The 20128-nt window shown below is 41.4% G+C and overlaps 1 protein-coding gene across 4 annotated transcripts in view; it reads left to right on the forward strand.

Moving 5' to 3' along the window:
- Positions 1–20128, forward strand: part of TEX264 (testis expressed 264, ER-phagy receptor) — a 152929-nt gene that overhangs the window by 40902 nt on the left and 91899 nt on the right. For all 4 annotated transcript variants that reach the window (XM_081850503.1, XM_081850506.1, XM_081850505.1 and 1 more), the window contains one exon: positions 5290–5511. In XM_081850503.1, coding sequence (XP_081706629.1) covers positions 5290–5511 — 222 coding nt within the window. The remainder of the gene's footprint in view (positions 1–5289; positions 5512–20128) is intronic.

Genomic DNA, 20128 nt, shown 5'->3' on the forward strand with positions numbered 1-20128 from the left:
CAGAATATAGTGGCACTATTACTTCCCTTGATCTAGATGCTATACTCCTATTGATGCAGCCCAGAATTGCATTGGCTTTTTTAGCTGCCGCGTCACACTGTTGGCTCATGTCAAGTTTGTGGTCAACCAAGACTCCTAGATCCTTTTCACATGTACTGCTCTCAAGCCAGGTGTCACCCATCTTGTATTTGTGCCTCTCATTTTTTTTGCCCAAGTGCAATACTTTACATTTCTCCCTGTTAAAATTCATCTTGTTTGTTTTGGCCCAGTTCTCTAATCTGTCAAGGTCGTTTTGAAGTGTGATCCTGTCCTCTGGGGTGTTAGCCACCCCTCCCAGTTTGGTGTCATCTGCAAATTTGATCAGGATGCCCTTGAGTCCATCATCCAAGTCGTTGATAAAGATGTTGAATAAGACCGGGCCCAAGACAGAATCCTGTGGCACCCCACTAGTCACTCTTCTCCAGGATGAAGAGGAACCATTGATGAGCACCCTTTGGGTTCGGTCAGTCAGCCAGTTACAAATCCACTGAGTGGTAGCATAGTCAAGTCCGCATTTTACCAGCTTCTTTAAAAGAATATCATGGGGCACCTTGTCAAATGCCTTGCTGAAATCAAGGTAGACTACATCCACTGCGTTCCCTTCATCTACCAGGCTTGTAATTCTGTCAAAAAACGAGATCAGGTTAGTCTGACATGACTTATTTTTCAGAAATCCATGCTGACTATTGGTGATCACAGCATTCCTTTCTAGGTGCTCACAGACTGTTTGCTTAATGATCTGCTCCAGAATCTTCCCTGGTATTGATGTCAGACTGACTGTCTGCTATGACCTTGAGGTCATAGCAGACAGCTAGATAGAAGATGTTGACATGTAGCAGCCATGAGAAAGGTAGATGCCATGCTAGGGATCATTAGGAAAGGAATTGAAGTGGCCATATCATAACGCTGTTATAGAAATCTATGGTGCAACCACATTTGGAATATTGTGCACAGTTTTGGTCACCTCACCTCAAAAAAGTTATTGTAGAGTTGTAAAAAGTTCAGAAAAGGGGATCAAGGGAATGGAGCAACTCCCCAGTGAAGAAAGGTTGCAGTGTTTGGCACTCTTTGGTTTAGAGAAAAGGTGAATAAGAGGTGACATGAGAGAAGCTCATGAAATTGTTCATGGCATGGAGAAAGTGGATAGTGCAAAGTTCTTTCCCCTCTCTCATAACAATAGAACTTGTGAAGCTGAATGTTGGAAGATTCGGGTCAGTGAAAAGCAACTGCTTCTTCAAGCAGCGCATAGTTAAACTACAGAACACACTCCCACAGGAGGCAGTGATGGCCACCAACTTGAATAGCTTTAAAAGAGGATTAGACAAATTCATGGAGAAGAGAGCTATCGATGGCTACTAGCCATGGTGGTTATGCTCTGGCTCCACAGTCAGAGGCAGTATGCTTCTGAATACCAGTTGCTGGAAACCACCAGAAGGGACAGTGCTCTTGGACTCTAATCCCACTTGTGGATTTCTCAGAGGCAACCATTCAGCCACTGAGAACAGGATGCTAGACTGGATGGGCTATTGGCCTGGTTCTGCAGGCTCTTCTTATGTTCAGTGTACCCATATGTCCTGTAAAGGGGGGGGGGGGTAAGAAGGTTTTAAAAGGAAGGGAAAAGGCAAATGATCAGCAGCTTGACCTCAACATCCTGAGTGTGTAGTTACAGATAGGTAGCCGTGTTGGTCTGCCATAGTCAAAACAAAACAAATTCCTTCCAGTAGCACCTTAGCACCTTACTTAGTTGGTCTTTAAGGTGCTACTGGAAGGAATTTGTTTTATCCTGAGTGTGTGAGAGAGAAAGTTAAAAAAGGCAAAATGTGATGTATTATCTTCTCCCTCTTGCAGGCCTCTGGTATGTAATTATTAGTTGTGCTATTCATCTAAGTTTTACCCAGAGCAGACCTATGGACATTAATAGAGCTAACTTAGTTATGGTCATTAATTTTAATGGGTCTGCTCTGAGAAAGGCTTAGTTGAATGCCACCCAAAGTCTCCCCACGTATTTTAACTGTACCTTTGCATTATCAATCTTTTTAACTCCATACTTATTACTGATGTGGGAAAAGGGGGACCTGATTTGACTCACACGTTTCCATATTTAGTAAGGAGAATTGGTCTCTGGCAAACAGCATCTTCTTCCTCTGCCTGGCCTTTTGCTTGGCTTTAGTGCCTTTAGGAAAGCATCAAAAACATCTAAAACATGCTTTCAAGACCATGGTGATCTATACCTGTCATTGAATGAGTAAAATGAAAAGGAAAACTCATTCACAGCACGCAGCAGAAATGGCAGCGCTGGCCTGGATGACGGCCCTGAGAATGTCAGGGGTTTGTTTTTAATATTCAGCTGGCAGATTCCTTAAAAGTCTGTCTGCATATATTTTTTAAAATGTCACAGCATGGTCCTTGGCTAGCAGGTAGAGCAGTAAGACCTTTGGATTGGCAGTGGCAGCAGCTGCTGCTGCTCACTTGCTGCTTCACTCATAATAGACAGATAATTGGCACTGGCTTTAATTGGTCTCTTTCCTACAATTGGCATTGTTGAGTAACAAATAGATCAGCCACTACAGAAGTCAATGAAGCCTTCCACCAGATAATGTCTATGTTGTGCATAGTTGTTGCTGTGAGGCACTTATTCTCTCTGTTGCTCAGATGAGAAAGATTTTTCAGATTTTTCAGATTTCATAATCTGACCCTTAAGTTTGGTCTGGTTTGTTTGTCAAGACAGAGAGTCTACTGCCAGCCTTTTGGATTCATAGACATTCATTTAACTTACCGGTATATAGACTTTTGTCTTCCATTACTCCAAAAATAAGGTTTACACAGAAATCCTTTCAATGCATATAATCCATATGCAGTGGCTACTTGTGAGAATCTACTAATCCAAAATTGGGACAAATAGCATCCACTCTACAGTAAAATTACCTATGAGCAAATGAAACATGGAAACACATGATTTTCATGACTATACTCTAAATGTGTGGTGACAACGCTCAAACCTATTTTGACATCCCTTCTAAGCTGGAAACCTTTTTCCTAATCCTAACCCTAAGTGTACCTGGCTGCTTATGTTGTGATTATTAGTATTTGAAGAAAGGCACCCGGCACATGCTTATATGTGCTTTCTTATTCACTGCAACTCTGGGGTTCCAAGGGAGATACAAGGCTGAAATTAAGTTTGGAGTAATCTTTACCACATTCCTAAAGTTGATCTTTCCATCTTTATTCTGAGAATCATTTTTAAATGCAGTACTAATGAGAGCTGGACCTACTTTTTCCACTTAGTGGCTGTGAGCTGTGTGACTGTGCCTCCTATGATGTTGGTGAAAAGCTATTTTTGTGTAGCAGAGGGCAACAGTAATATGGCACAATTAACCAATCTATAGTGATAAATACTAGTCATATAGTTACTGGTTGAATTTTTATTGGATATTAGACAGTATTCAAGAACCAAACATCAGTAAAAACAACTAATTTGCTTTTGCTTGCCTTTCACTTACAGCAAGCATGAAGCATGTATATGGTGAAAATGCAATATGTGAAGCATCCCTCAGACTCAATTCGATATTTCTGTTGAAGTGTTTATCATTATGTTTTATTCTGCATTGTGGTTTTTAAATGTTTCAGAAGTTCTGTATTTTGATCTTTTGTAAGTTGCTTTGATAGTAAAAAGCATTGAACAAATGTAATAAGAATAACTTTTGTTTTCTTAAAGCAGTGGTTTCCAAAATGCCAACTTTCAGAGTGACCTTTAACATTGATTTGTCTTGCCAATAAATCTCTTGGCATCTGCTAAGGCAGGGTTTCCCAAACTTGGGTGTCCAACTGTTTTTGGACTACATTTCCCATCATCCCCAACCATTTGTCCTGCTAGCTAGGAATGATGAAAGTTATAGTCCAAAAACAGCTGAAGACCCAAGTTTGGGAAACCTTGTCACCATCTCAGTTCACATAGGTTATCAACTATGGTAACCTTTGCCAAATTCCTGCGTAAACTGAGGGCCAAACCACACAATGTTAAATGAATAGAGTTGCATCCAACAAAGTTGTTCCATTTTAGCAAAGACTTCCAACTGCACAGTGGAACTTCCCCTCCCTCTCCTCTCCCTATACACCCCCCAAATTTGTTCTGGATGGTTCACAATTTTTACAGTGCTTCCCCTCTCTACCCATCTTGCAATGAACAGACCACACTGTTCGTAAGTTTAAATGCTTTACTTACAAACTCCAAAGGTCAGAGTCATTCTATGCACAGTTATTCTATGCAGCAGCAATGTGGGATACAAAATATAGTGAAATAGCTCTAAGCACATGATCTGAGTTTGTAGCGAGCAAGCTCAGGCACATCCTATCTCACATAGTGAAAGAAAATGAACAAAGAAGCTTTACTTCTCTGGAGACAAGGGCCCATGACCTAACTGAGTCTAGGAATATAATTCTCTGGTCTTAACCCCTTCACGTGGGACACAGGTGGTGCTGTGGGTTAAACCACAGAGCCTAGGACTTTCCGATCAGAAGGTCGGTGGTTCAAATCCCTGTGACAGGGTGAGCTCCCGTTGCTTGGTTCCTGCTTCTGCCAACCTAGCAGTTCGAAAGCACGTCAAAGTGCAAGTAGATAAATAAGTACTGCTCCAGTGGGAAGGTAAACGGCATTTCCGTGCGCTGCTCTGGTTTGCCAGAAGCGGCTTAGTCATGCTGGCCACATGACCTGGAAGCTGTATGTCGGCCCCCTCAGCCAATAAAGCGAGATGAGCGCCGCAACCTCAGAGTCGTCCGTGACTGGACCTAATGTTCAGGGGTCCCTTTACCTTTACCTTTAACCCCTTCATGTATTAACTAGCCCTAAGCTTGCTACTTATATTTGACTGCAATTTCCCCACAACCCCCTTTTCAGGCAAATATGACAATTGGATGCACAATTTAATAAACCACCCAGAGTCCCATCTTGACTTAAAGGTTCTCAAAACTGTGTTGTTTGGCTCTGGGTCAATTTGTACAGCGCTCTTCTTTGGCTGCACATAAATGTCAGTAATGGTAGGCAAGTTATCATGCTGGGAAATGTTTGCCATTTCTAATAAGCTTCTGAGAAACCCTAGGGCTCTCCAGAACATTGTTTGGGAACCACTGCCTTAAGCTATAGGTAGGATCACTGAATGATAAGACTGGTATTATTCCATTATTTTAAACACAGTATCATGAGCCCTTTGAAGCCCTTTGTTGTCTAATGTCAGCCCTTATTTCTCTTTAAAGGTGGATCCAGAGAAATGCCGCTATCTTGTGGGTAGCATCTTGAGTGAAGGAGAAGAGAAGCCATCTGAGGAAGTGGTGCGCATGTTTCTGAAGTATGGTTTCAAGATCATCAACTTCCCAGCCCCTAGCCATGTTGTCATGGCAACTTTTCCCTACACGACTCCACTGTCCATCCATCTGGCAGTGAACCGTGTCCACACAGCCCTTGACGTATACATCAAGGTGAGTGATCCTATGTAACAAGTCTTCTGTTTTAAGCCTGCTAGGTAAAACCCTCTCCTTGCCTTGTGAAGGTGATACACATTATCTTATATTATATATTTCCAATTAATCATGCAGCCTGAATCCTTTTTCTGTTTCTGGCTGTTAAATATTATTTACCTGTGATACCGTCTTTCCTTTAGACTTTGCAAAGACACCAGTTATCTTTCGGGATCAGTGGAGTGTATGAAGTAGTGGTGGGGAATCTTTGACCGTTGGGCCTAATTAGGTCTGACAGGCCTCTCCATTTTGTCCACGAGAAACCATACCCACCTGCCGTAAACTTGACGTCATGTATGATGTCAGAAATAGGTCCAGGAAGGTCAAGGCTGAGCCAATAAGTGATCTGCACGGCTTTTCTTTTCTTTTCTTTTCCTTTCTTTTCACAATCACTGTTGATGGGCTGTCCTTTCAGAGGGCTGTGCATGGCACTTTGCAGCCCTGACTTATCTGATATTAAGGACTTCAAAGTGTTGTACAGGCACTCCGTAAGCATTAACAATCAACTGATCATTTGTACTTGCAGGAAGCTCTGCACAATGGTTTGAAGACTCAACAATTGGAGACTTTAAAGTGCCATGTCATGGATCACCTGATATTATTCTGGCATCAGGTGATAAGTAGGCAGCCCTACCACCTGTCAACTTTTACCCAGAGGATGTTAGGGAGATAGGGGTCCAGCCCACAGACCAAATCTATTTCCCCATTCCTGGTATAATGTTCTACACAAGGTTTTGAAATATTCACTGTTATGATGGAAACGTGGGGGTTTTTTTGCTTGTAATCTTCTTCGTGTGTACCAGTGGAAGACACTTTCTTACCATCCCCAAAGGACTGGGATGATTTTTTTGCTAAATATGTTTGAAACTAAAAGTTTGTTGGCCTCATAGATATTTCCTCAGAGAATGCCAATTTTGTGTGTATGTATGAATGAGTGAGTGGGTGGGTGCTTCTAGATCAGTGCTTCTCAAATTCATTTCTTTGGGCCACACTTTCAGAATAACATTTGCTCATGCCACACCAAATTTTTAATTCATAAAAATATATTAGAAAATAAAAACAACAACTCCTAGCAGGGCTTAATCTATAACACAGAACATAACTACTGTAAAATATTATCTTGGGACATCCAGAAAGTATGCTGTGCTGTGCTGTGCTATACTATGCTACACCGAAATGTTTATTTGATTGTTCTTGAATCTTTCTGCCACACTTGCCATCCATGCCATCCACTCCATCCACTCCCCTTTGAGAACCACTGTTATAGATGGAGAGCCTCTAGTGCTGTAAACTGCAAGCAGGATTGCATTAGCCATCCACACTTCAGGGGTCTATCCTTTTTGGGGGCCTGTATGCATGGCACTATGGGCAAGACAAAGCTTTGTGAGAATTGTTGTTTCCTCTCCTTTCCCCTCATTCGTCACTTTCTCTTCTGACATTTTGAAGCAGATGCTTCTCAGTGCCATTTTAGCCCCTTATTTTGTATTTGTACCTGTGTACATGTATGCAGTTACTGAAGCAGTACAATTGAAAAAAATTAAAAAGTTGTATTTTTTTTAAAAAAAAAGACAATGCCTGCAGCTCAGGGCAAGAGGGTTGCAGCTTATCTTATGCATTAACATGATTATGGATTGGGCTGTAGGTCCCATGGATTTCACCTGGAAATGCCCTTTTCCAGTGTGGTTAATTTCACAATGGAACCTAATCAGATATCCTGATCCAGTCAGTGTTACAATATGGATAGAAAATTTACAGCCTTGATTTTTCCTTGTTAGTTGTGTCAGTCTACTGTAGTATAACTGCATTAAAAACAAATTGTGCCCGACTGCAGTCCAGGGTTAATGGACTGCAGCCTTATAGGGTTTTAGCCAGAGACACCTGCACATCTGTACTTGGAAGTAAGCACTGATGTTTTCAAAGTAATCTACTAATTAAATAACTATTTGAACTGTGTGGGTTGAGGGAACCTCATTACAGGAAGCAATTAATTAAGGCAGAGAGCTGGTAGATCAGGAGAAAAAGGACTTATGGTGCAGGATGTGAAACAGCTCTGAAACCAGAAATTCATGGCAAGCAGCTGAGGAGGAGAGGCTGTCCCAACATGTCATCTACCTCCCCCGGGAACATTTCTTCTCACTCTGCTTCCATCACACATTTTACCATCCATACCTGCAAAGAGATTGAACTGCTATTCTGTTCTTCCCCTCCTTAGCAGATTTTCTGTGGGTTTTTTATTTTATTTTAAAAAAAGGTAGAGGAAGGTAAGAAAACATGGGAGGATTGCAAGTGGCTTATGAAATTGTCTGGACTCTCCGTAAAATTGCACAAAGGAGACATGGCAATTTCAGAGCAACAATCTTGCCTAGAAGAAGAGAGAGAGAGAAACACAGGAATGTGATTTTGAAGAGAATGCATTTAGGTTCCCATGTACGTTTTGTACATCACAAATGTTTCCATTCATATATCTTCTCCTATATAATAGAGCACAACTGATTCCCATCTCCTGTCAAACGAATTCCCTGTCACAAACTTTTAACTCTAAAAAACACATCCCTAAAATCTTATCTGACTCTTGCTAAAACATTTGCCGCTGTTTCCTAGCACCCTGTGTGAGAGTTTTCCTTCATCAGAATTGACAGCTTTACGTGCTTTTTTGCTTGCCCTATTGCGAGCCAGCAAAGAACACTCTTTGGAAAGACTGCCATTCAGTTATCTTGTTTATTCCCCATCTCTGATAAGAAAGCTAGCTGAATGGACATACTGTAACCTGCAAGAGTGTTATTTAGTTCAGAAGGGAGAGACTGTTTAGAGACCAAAGGACAGTGCAATTCAATTCAGTTTTCATGTAGGTCATCCCCATTCTCTGGAATTTTATCTCTTCCCCAACCCTGCCCTATGTTGCTTAGAATGCAGGCGATCTTGAGGAGAAGACAAAGGAACAGTCAAACTTGGAAACCTCCATGGATTGCAATATATGATGTTAGGAGAAAGAGAGCTTATGTTTTTCAAAGGGGGGAAATATTACTGATCATGAATTTCAGAATTCCTGTGTTGATTGTAAGCTAGGGCATTTCCACATGTTCAGCATGATGGTGATGTCGATTGGTACTTGCCTCCCTTTCTCCCTAATTTATACCAATTTGTTTAAACCATTATTAACTGATAATCTTAGAATGTTAAGTCATCACAGTTGATTTTAAAAGCAGATTGCATTTTTGTTCTTACTGGATTATTTTTGTTTATTTTAAATAAAAAGATAACATTTAAAACACCCACCTTTCTTAACTGGCCTGACTTGAACCCTAGCTATACTTCCAAAATGTTTTCTCAAGGCTCTATCTGCACCTACCTCTTTAAAAGCAACACTTTTGTGTGCTGAATTGGGCATTAAAAAAAATTCATAGACAGCAATGCTTGTGTGCTAATACAGTGGTACCTCAGGTTAAGAACTTAATTTGTTCTGGAGGTCTGTTCTTAACCTGAAACCATTCTTAACCTGAAGTACCACTTTAGCTAATGGGGCCTCCTGCTGCCGCCACCCCGCCACCCTGTGATTTCTGTTCTCATCCTGAAGCAAAGTTCTTAACCCGAGGTACTATTTCTGGGTTAGCGGAGTCTGTAACCTGAAACATCTGTAACCTGAAGCATCTGTAACCTGAGGTACCACTGTACTTCCTTCTTTATAATGTGGCTGGGGATATAAGACTGCCTTCAAAGAGGACCTGCAACGGCACCAGGAAGCACCAGTGCTTTGTGCTTCCTGTTGTATCATCTTCCCCACTCCAACTTATCATTGTTTGCAATGAAATCTCTTATATCTCCTATAGCAGGTTGTTTCCCACAAATATTCCTATAAGGAAATTGGTGGATAGACTGTTGGAAATGACAGAGCCTTCATTATGGGATTCCCCCTGTTGCTCTTGCCAGGTAGCTATGACACTCACATAGTTGTATTAAAAAATCCCTGCTAAACTATTATTTCTTTTATGTTAGTAAACATGTCTGGATTAAATTTGTGCCAAAATCTGGTTTTTAAAACAGAAAACATGTAGTGTCTTTAAAAAAGAAATCTCTATATAAATAAAAAAGTGGCGACTAGACATTATGGTTTTGTGCCTACAGTCCAAGTCCCAGGAGCAATGTTGCTCCTAACTTTTGTATCCCAGTTTCTAACACTGATTATGAGATACTTACTGATTGGAAATGAAGTGGTGTGACCATCATAAAACTTTTGCACCTGCAAATATTATTCAAAGTGGGATCATGTATTATAGCCCTGATATCATCATGCACACAGATAATCATGGAATGTGCAGTAAAAAATGACATCTGGAGGGGCCCTCAGTGCCTATCATGCATGCATATTTTGAGCAATATACATGCAGCATCCCCCCTTTAATCCAGATTTAATGTTTCTGCAATAACATCCCCCCCTACCCATTAAAGGGTAGAAAAAATGTGGAATGGCATTTTCATGGGGATGGTATTGCCTGAATTTGTGTCTATGGGCAGCGCCATTTCCATAATAAATGGCTGTGTGCAAATGTCCATTGTTCAGCATTTGCACACTAGTTTCCTTTGGCCCTAACTATGGGTAAATTCACAAACCTTGTTGTAGCTTGTGCTGATAAAGTGAGTAGAAAGTGAGTAAGGAAAGCAGTGCTATTAAGTGTGCACTTTATGTGCGAGTCTACGTTTTTAATAGCAACATCAGATTTACCAAATTTACACTTGCTTTAGGGTGCAGAGATGACATTTGGATGCTCCAGGAAAGGTCCTGGAGAGTGCATCTGTAACATAAGCAGTGAAATCATTAAAGCTAAAAAAAGGAGCTACAGATAGTGCTGGGAACACCTGGTAGCTTTTTAATGAGATCTGCCTTTCTGGTTTAAAAAATAAATACATCCAGAATCCTTGGTGCATATATTTTTCAAACTGAATGAAGAACAGAGATTTATCCTAAGTTGAAACTTTTCTTTTTCAACCTAGTGAGATAGAAATCTTGGGCATATGTGCATCAAATTTATGATTGCTTTGTGTGTGTGCCTCTCTTGGGAACTTGAAACTGGATATTTTTATTGCAGATTTCAGTCATGGAGTTTCTGTGAATGAGGTTATTGAGGTAATGTAACTTGGTTATGGGGCATATTAGAGGGTTAGTCAGTTATAGGTTTGAGGGTTTTTCAGTTGACCCTATTTATAAGTAAATCTCAAAGCAGACAGAAAAGATTTTCCATTTTTACAAATACGGAGTTGAAATTCAGAAATTTGAAATGATAATACATGAGGAAGAAAGAGTTAGTTAGGTGCGTGCCTGTGGATCTTAGAGTTGTGATTCTAACCAAAACCAGAGGCAAATGAGCAGAGCACAGATTAATTACTAAGGGAGTGCTATCAGAACTACCTGTTCTTTTTAGAGGCTTGTTCTTCCTTACCTTTTATTGATTTCCTGAATGTAAGACTAGAGCTGGAAAAATACAAGGTCTCTAGCTGCTGAGGCTCCTAGAACCATAATCCTAAAAAAGTAAATTCTCTCTATTCTATAGAGGGACTCAGTTGTTTGAATGGCCTGAAGTTTGGACCTGGATTGGTGAACTATCCAATCAGTGTGTGCTTCAACCACTTTTCAACCTGATAATAATAATGATGATGATAATGATAACAACAATAAATTTATTACTTATACCTCGCCCATCTGGCTGGGTTTCCCCAGCCACTCTGGGCGGCTTCCAACAAGAGATTAAAAATACATTAAAACATCAGTCAACACCCCCCTCAAAACACCAGTCATTAAAAACTTCCCTAAACAGCGCTGCCTTCAGATGTAAAGGTATAGGGATGTGCAACACGGCCTCCTGTCACTGCCAGAGAGCTTGAAGTAGCTGGGTTGGACAGACCTGGTATTAAATAGTGGAAGCTTGGTCATCTGTTGTAGACTAGTCAACAGATCAGAACCTTCTGTCTTCTGCACTTTTGTCTTCGGTTTCTCAACTCCAGTGTGGCCAGTCTTTCTGGCAAGAGTCTGTCCTTGAGTCAAGTATAAAGTATGAGAAAGTGCATATGCAACCCTGCCACGTGCCTTGGTGTAGTTTTTGTCTTTTGTCTTACTGAACTGAGGAGGGGTCAGGCATGTTGACCTGACAAGCCCATAGGTTCTTTCCAGGGGTGTGCTACATGCTTCCAGTACCTGTGACACTTGTCTAGGCACTACTGTATATTACAGTAACTCTCCAAAATTAGACTGGCTTTTCGGAGTTGCTTTGATATGCTGCCTTTCTGCTGTGACATTTGAGGTAGTTTACAATTCAGTACTAAACTAAGAGAAAAAATAATAAAAAGAGCTGTTTAGAATCTCTTCAAGAGATGATAGCAAGAGTGCCTTGATCTGGGCTGCTTTTGTTTTCTTTTGGGGACCTGTTTTCAGCCCAGGTAAGACCTTCTTTTACAGTTATCCAGACCTCTTTGCCTACTTGCTTGCTTCCCTTTTCATTTTTCTTGAGTCTAGGACTCTCACAAGGCCAGTGCACCCAGAATTGCTCCATTGCTAGATTTTTTAATTCCAATATCCTGGCAAAAGCAATATAGAGTCTTGTGCCACCATAAAGGCTAACTTGCTTATTATAGCATAAGCCTTCATGAACTGAGACCCACATCAACAGTGTGCCTATTTCCTGGCCCTGATTTGCCTGCAGATACAGCTGTGGAGCCCCGGAAATGATGCATTATCAGTACCATGCACCTTGTGCCATTTTGTGTAAGAACATCTAGGATGTTATAGGAGGGCAATTTTTGCAGTCACCCAAGCCATATACCACAAATAAGTAAAAACTGTTCAAACTTCCCTAGGTGAGTTCACCTCTGTTGCTTGGAAGAAGAGGGTGAAAGCCATTTTAGCAGAACTGTCTAAACCTACAGCTTGGTTTCCTTGCAAAGCCAATTCTGCCAATGTATCATGCTCCTCTCTTAAAACTCCCTCTTCTTCCCATATCTTTGAACTGCTTTTCACAATGGCAGGTTTGACATGAATAGCACCTGGAGACCAGGCTTGTCACTTGGCTGCCCCTTTCATTCAAGTTTGTACCTGAGCCCTCAGAAGTGTCAGGTTCTTGTTTCCCTCCCACAATATGGAGCACTGGGATCTCTGCATTTTGCTACTGTTCACATACCAGAGTAGACATTTGCCAACTTCACAGCCGGGGTTGGGGGGGGGGAGGGGGAGGGGATGGCTTTCCTGAGGCATTGCTCCCAAATCAGGGATGTTCTCACATCCCCTCCTGGCTCCTGTGGCAAACAGCATCTGCTCCCCTGGCACCTGTTGGAGAGACAGGGTAAGAAAACAAGAGAGAAACTTTCACAGAAACAGGTGACCTGTGCACATTTTCTGATGGGAATATGTGTTGCCATGGAGACAGCTTCTCCAAATAGCTCCCCTCCACCTCCCCCAAGCAACTGAGGCGCAAGCAAGACATTTTTGCAGTGTCTGGTTTGAAAAGATTCTCTTAATGAGAGTCGTAGGTCAGGCGAGCTGAGCGAAGGAGACCCCCTTTCTGCTGCTTTGTCCCTGCGGGATGCACCGAGCAGGCAAACGGGCTTATGAAAAAGAAGTCTCTTCAAAGGGTCTCCGTGTTGTAAATGAAATGAAGGCTCTGGTTCCCCCCATCTTTTTTGAGAGAGAGAGAGAGAGAGAGAGAGAGAGAGAGAGAGAGAGAGAGAGAAGGATTTGGTTCAAATGGATCACCTCTCTTCCTAGGCAAGCAACTTAACAGCCTATTTAAAAATGGAAAGAGATGGAAAAACAAGACCAAAGAATAAGAGAGAGCTTAAGGTGGAATGGTGGAGAATGGAGATGATGACTGAGGGCAGCACAATATGAGCAGCAAAATGGCAAGGGGATGGGAAGTGTCTTTTTTAAACAGAACAACAAACCAGCAAAAGGGCTTAATAAGAGAGAATGGAGGATAAAAAAAGTTGTGAAACCTAAGCCAGTAGAGGGGCTGAAGTGGATAAAGGGCATACAAATTGCAAGCTTGGAAATTCCAGGGAAGGACTTTCAAAGGCGTGCAGACTGTCAGACATTTCTAGGCTTAAACCAAGAGGCCTTGGATTGGTCACAGACTTCTTCCTTCTTAGTGGCTGCTGGTCAGGTGAGGGAATGCATAGACAGTTCTTATAGACAATTTCAGCTGCGGCATTCATTTGTCAATCTATAATTCTCTTGGCCTGGAAAATCAAATGAAAGCAGATGACCAGTCTGGTGCCATCAGCTGATAAAAGGTTTCTGGAGCTGCTGCTTTCCCTTGCTCTGGGCAGTTTGTCAAAGTGGGGGGGGGGCACCCAGCTCTTCCATCAGCACTACCAGACTGAGGGCTTATACACACTTACCTTTTGCCCCGTTTGGACACAGAGCTTTAAAGCAGTGTGTGTGTGTGTGTGTGTAGAACCTCAGTTAGCTATGTATTTTTATTGATTGGGAGGGCAGCTGTCCCCCCCCCCCCAGCTACTCCCAGGGATGGGGATTATTTGGGTTGATTGTGTGGCACCATTGAGGAAGAATCACTGCCCTATTTCAGTCCTCTTGTGCTGGTCACTGTAACTTCAGACACCCCAAGATGCTACCAGTTTTCTGTAAAACTGTTAGTCTGGCCCAGGTATGACTTGAGGATTTATTTTTTAGCGCTGATCAACTCTTTGAGCCCAGAGATGAACAGGGTAAATAATGTCCTATGGACCCCATTGGATATTTCATTGCCTTTTGATATTACTTATCATGAGGTGTTGATGACCTGCTTGCAGGACCTGGTGATAGTTTGCCTTTTGGCATCTCATATCTAACAAATTACTTCTTCCCCTGTGTCACTTTAAAATCTCGAAGGATGACTGACAGCAACTCCATGACACTCACTTTCTGTCCTTGGAGATTCATTAAAGCCCAACTTGAGCATATTCCAAACAAATTATAAAGCAATTCTATTTTTGTTAGCTTTTAGCAACTGCATTTATTATCAGATTGGGACGGGAGGCAGGGGGAATTGGTTGGGGTTATAATAAGGTCTGTTTTTTGTGATATTTGATAGTTTACAGTTTATGTTTTTTAGACTCTGTTTTTATTTTTTTGATCATAAGCATGTTAAAACCTGCCCTAAGCCATTCATAAAGGGTAAGATATAAAATGTGTTTATTTGATTTTTATAAGAGGAAACTGGCTTACAGAGAGGTACATAGGACAAGACTCTCTTTGGCCATTCTGCAGCCAAGCAGGAATGGAACTTATGAATTACTGATGTCCAGTTTCCTTTGGTAATTTTAGCATTACTTATTTATGAGCCTGAAACCCAACAAATGACAGGAAATGTGTGGAAAAATTCTGTACTGCTCTCTTTCATCTGGCTTCCCTCTCCCACCTTTTGCAACATCTATTTTGAGCCTCTCACTCTGAGCTACCTGCTCTAATTGGCTTTCCTTTTTGGATATCTTGCAGATAGCTTCTTGGTCCTTTGCTGCTTGCCCTTTCTAGCATAGGTGTCTGTATTTGTGCTTGGCAAGTCCTTCACCTGTTTACTTGAACCCTTCCAAATGTGAATGTGTAAGGCAAGTGGTACTTCAACTGCTGCAGAACTTGCCTTCACAGCAGCCTCAATAAAGTAAATTGTTTAGGCTAAAGTATGGGCCAGCTGGTTGCTAGGCAATCCTTTTGTATTTGCAGCAAGGTAAGTACAGGCTGCACACACACACACACACCATACATCTAAAGCACTTTTAACACGTCCACTCCCCCTGAAAAATCATAGGAAATGTAGTTTACCTCTCACAGAGCTACAGTTCCCAGAACCCTTAACAGACTACAGTTCCCAGTATAGTGTGCTTCCATTTATGAGTTGGAGTTTGGGATTTGCAGTCCTACAGGGAGGAATGAGAAGAAAGTGACTGCTGGATTATTGATGCCACGATGGACGGAAGCCTGTATATTCTGCCTTACTGTGAAATGAATTTAATGTTGCGCTAAGACAATTGTTCTGCCATGGCAGGTATTTCAGCTTGCTTGACTGAACAACTCACAGCTCCTCTCCCTCTCTCGACAGCCCCCAAGCCAATTCTGAGGGGCATGCCGAGGGGAGGGAAGAAAGCCTGCTGCACGTGTGGAAGTCCCTGTATAGGGCATCTGCTGACAGGATTCATTAGCTGAATCCCAGTTTATCACTTTCCTGTTACAGTTACAGTTAAGAGGCATTTTAGGATTGTCTTCTAAGTGAAAGGTCACAGGTTTTCCATGCATAGTCTGTTATTTTTGCCTATTTTCCAGCTTGCTGGTGGTTCTTTTACTCAGGGTGGTGAAGCTGGTCAGGATAAAAATGTGTGGAAAATAGGTAGCCCAAGAAATAGTCATGAGGAGAGCTCTTTCCACAATCATATATATCCGCTTTCCTAGTACCTAGAGAGTGCTAGGTACAGTACTTTGTTATTCCAATCAGCATTTCTGCAATTGCTAAAAGTGATGTGTTGCCTCTGAAGCACTGAGATTCTGATGTATGGGATGAAGATGGGAGAAAACGCGAGTGGGCGCCTTGGAACCTGTTAGTTCCAAAAGCCAGCTCTTTCTTCCTATCTGCCAAGTTCTCAGAATATCAGGTCATGGAATGCAAATGAAAGCCTCTCTAAAGATGCTCTCCCAGGGTGAGCATTTTAATGACATTGTGAGCTGCTTATTAAACTGTAACCTGCCATTTCTGGGAGCGTTCACTCATGTTCTCAGTTTAATTATCCCTCTGTGGCAGTCTCAGTGTGAGTACCTGTGTGCACGTGTGCAGAGTGTATGAATATCTTCACCAAACAAAATACACCCCCCCATGTTTTCATTAGAAGGCCTTTAGGACTCTGTGGTTTCTGTCCTGTGGCACACTGGATAGCTTGAGAGGTGTTTTAATTGCTTTCTAGCTGAGAAGTCCATCTGTCTTTGCCCTTTGTAGAGGATGCCATCATTCCAAGCCACATATTGCAGGACAGGTGTTACTAATGCAGTCTCCACAATCAAAGCTAACTCCAGTCTGGTTCATTTTTTACTGCAGGAATTTTAAAAAGCGTCCAAGAGTTAGAACTGGTGAACCATACTGTAGCGCTGTCTGTGGCAGAAAGAGAGGGGGCAGGGGAAGAGATGATAGGAACACCTCAGTCCGTTCTGCTTTTGAGAGGTGGGGGGGGGGGGGGCTTACCCAATTCCACTTTGAAGCAGAATTTGATGGCAGGATTGAAGATATGCCCACAGAGGAACTGAGTCAGACAAGGATCTGGATTTGGTGGAGATTATGGACTTCTGTTGCAACACTTGAAAGCCTTCCTTGATAAAGCTGCACTATACATATTCATAAGTGTTGTGCACCAGCATGGTACAAGATGTCATGGTGTTATGTCAGTACAGGAAGCCCTGCTCTTGCCCACTAGAAATAGAAACAGCAACAGCAGCAACAACAACAACAACAACAACAACAACAACAACGAAGCCTAGACTTCTAGGCATGTACAGACCCCTTTACACAAAAAGTGCCCCCTGCCTTAGTCTACAACACTAGGGAGCCATCAAGAGGAAGGTAGTAGTACCACTCTGTTCTGCCTTGGTCAGACCACACTTAGAGTACTGTGCCCAGTTCTGGGCACCACAATTTAAGAAGGATATTGATGAACTAGACTGTGTACAGAGAAGGGCAACCAACATGATAACGGGTCTAGAAACCAAGCGTTATGAGGAACAGTTGAGGGAACTGGGTACGTTTAGCCTTGTAAAGAGGAGATTGAGAAGAAATAGGATAGACAACGTCAAATATCTAAAGGGATGTCACATGGAGGATTGAGCAAACTTGTTTTCTCCTGAGGGTGGGCCCCAAACCAATGGATTCAAGTTACAAGAAAGGAGCTTCTGACTAAAAATTAGGAATAACAATAAGAGCTGCTTGCTGGTGGAACAGACTCCCATGAGAGGTGGTGAACTCTCTTTCCTCGGAAGTTTTTAAGCAGAGGCTGGATGGTTATCTGTCATGAATGCTTTAGTTGAGATTCCTTCATTGCAAGGCATTGGGCTAGATTACCCTTCCAACTTTACAATTCTATGATTTTATTAAATGTTGTGCTCATTCTACTTCTTTAAGCAGTGAGAAGTTCCTTGGGGACAGGGCTTTTTGAGTTTAGTTTCCTTTTGAAAGAAACATGAGAACAAAACTAGCCAAACCCTGGCATACTTTTAAAACTGGAATTCACTTTTTTATTATTTAGTTTTTGTAGTCTCACTGTAAATGGGTTATTCTATAACTGTTATAGGATCCCTGGGGTCATCTAAGCTAGCCAGACCTCTTTGGTGCTGTCACACATCACAAAATTGGGCCAGATTAATGACACTTCCACTAAATATGAAATAATTATTTTGGATTAATGGACTAAATACTTATTTTGGATGAATTAGCACAGCCTACAATGCTGTACTGTCATGGAAATTGGATTTTAATTGATTTGATTAATTAGCTGCTTCTGTGATGCTGTGTTCTTCATTTATTCTAATGATGCTGCCTATTGCTTTTTTAAATGTGTGGATTATAAAGTGCTCAGGAGTCCTAAGGGAGAAAATATGCTTGTATAACTATAATAAATAAAAAAGTTATCAAATATTGAAAACTATTCCAAAGAAAAAAACAGGTTGGATGTGTGGGAACCACCAGGGGGAAGTGCAGAGTGACTAAGAAACAGATGTTCTGAATCAGCTTTCCCCAACCTAGTGCCCTCCAGAAGTTTTGGGATGATGGGAGTTGTAATTCAAAACATCTGGAGTTCACCAGGCTAGAAAGGTTGTTTTAAACTATCTGCCTTATATCTGACTAGTGTAATGCCAGTTCTTGTGAAAAGGCTCTTTCACCCTTAAAGTTTTAAGGTGAGAATAAACTCTTGTGTTGAACTCATGATCATGTCACTTATGGGCAAGCCTAAGTCCTCAGTTAGGGAGCCACATGCTTCCAAAGTCTTTGTCCTTGAATATTTAGTTTTAGTTGTATTCATATAATAGGGAATGTATAAGGAAGAGTAGTAGGCGGGCTAGATAAGAAAGCATTATTGGGACAGAAGTGGAAGGGGGTGAAGTTTATATACAATACTCATCAAAATGGAACAGTGAATAGTTGTCTCCCAAGTGCTGAAAGGATTAAGGAATGTTGCTTGTGACTTGTCATTAATTTGAATTTGAATGGTATTACAGTTTAAGTCAATTAATAACTTAATTTTCTTTTAGTCAAATTCTTTTTTGCTGAATTGGAATGGATAAAATAAAACAGCTTAACCAAAGCAAAATGGGGGAAGAAAATGTTCCCTGGATATATTTGTCTGAAGGCATTCAGGACTTTATGGGCAAAAGCAACATCTTGATTGGTGTCTGGTCAACAGTGGAAAATGCCAGGTGCAGAATCTAGTGTGAAGCATTTCAATGATAATATAGCAGGTCTTAAGAGAATTTAACGTGACTTATGTAGAGAATCTAATTTTGACTTCTGTGGCCTCTAGAGGTATCCACTACAATTGTTTTTATTTTCCACATGTAAATCATGTTAAAATAATTATATTGCTGTTCTCTCCTAATGGCTCCACAGTTTGTGTATCACAAATTAAAAATCAAGTGGCACATTTTGCAGATTAATAGAACTTGCAGTTTAGAGAGCTCTAGAGACCACCAGGCAGACGTTGGGAGGTCCTTATGGAATTGTTTTGCTTGTGTTCCTTTTTAAAGTACGTCTTTTGACTAGGAAGAGCTGATCTAGCCATGTTGCTTTCTTTTGGTGACTGGGCCATGGAGCAGACCACTAGGGACATTATGTACCTTGGAGAAGATATGGCATTTTCATAGCATCTCTTGGGGAACAACTCTGTCTCCCCTGCCTCAATGAGTTGGGTAGGAAATGTTGATATATTACTTATAACTGGTGTGCTGTATGCACTAAAGTCCTGATTGTTATGCTTAAAAGCAAGAGAGAGAGATCTATTAACTGATGTGTTCATATCTGTGGATTCTCAAAGATGGGAAATGGCGGTAGTTCAGTAGAGCACATGTTTTGAACAGAAAAGGTCCTAGGCATCTCAAAGTAGGGTTAGGAAAAGCTCCTGTCTGAAATCCTGAAGAGCCAGAACTGAGCAAGACTGACCACTGGTCTCACTCAGTATATAAAGCAGTTTTCTGTGTTCCCAGCTTCCTTTGTACTCATCTATAAATCCAAATTGCTCTTCAAAAATTATCCTCTTCACTTTCACTTAAGATTTTGATGATGTATCTTCCTTTATCGCAGCAATGTTACCCTTGATTTATCAGAGGTCCCATGCTAATTCAACTTGACCCTAACGTTTTTCTTTCTTCAGAGTAGCATTTTATGGTAGGAATCTGCAGAGTGGGGGAAATCTTTCTTTTCGATTCATCACAAAATTAATCTTAGTTCAGTGTGCTCTTGTTAATAGCTCTAAGATTATATATCTGGTTGTTTTCATGGCCAGGCACTGATTTGCTCCCCTCCCCACCCTTTCCACTTTTAAAAAGCCTGAATTCTTGCAAGACTGGCTT

Source organism: Podarcis erhardii (genome assembly GCF_964252035.2).
Source record: "Podarcis erhardii genome assembly, chromosome: 2".
Taxonomy (NCBI): Eukaryota; Metazoa; Chordata; class Lepidosauria; order Squamata; family Lacertidae; genus Podarcis; species Podarcis erhardii.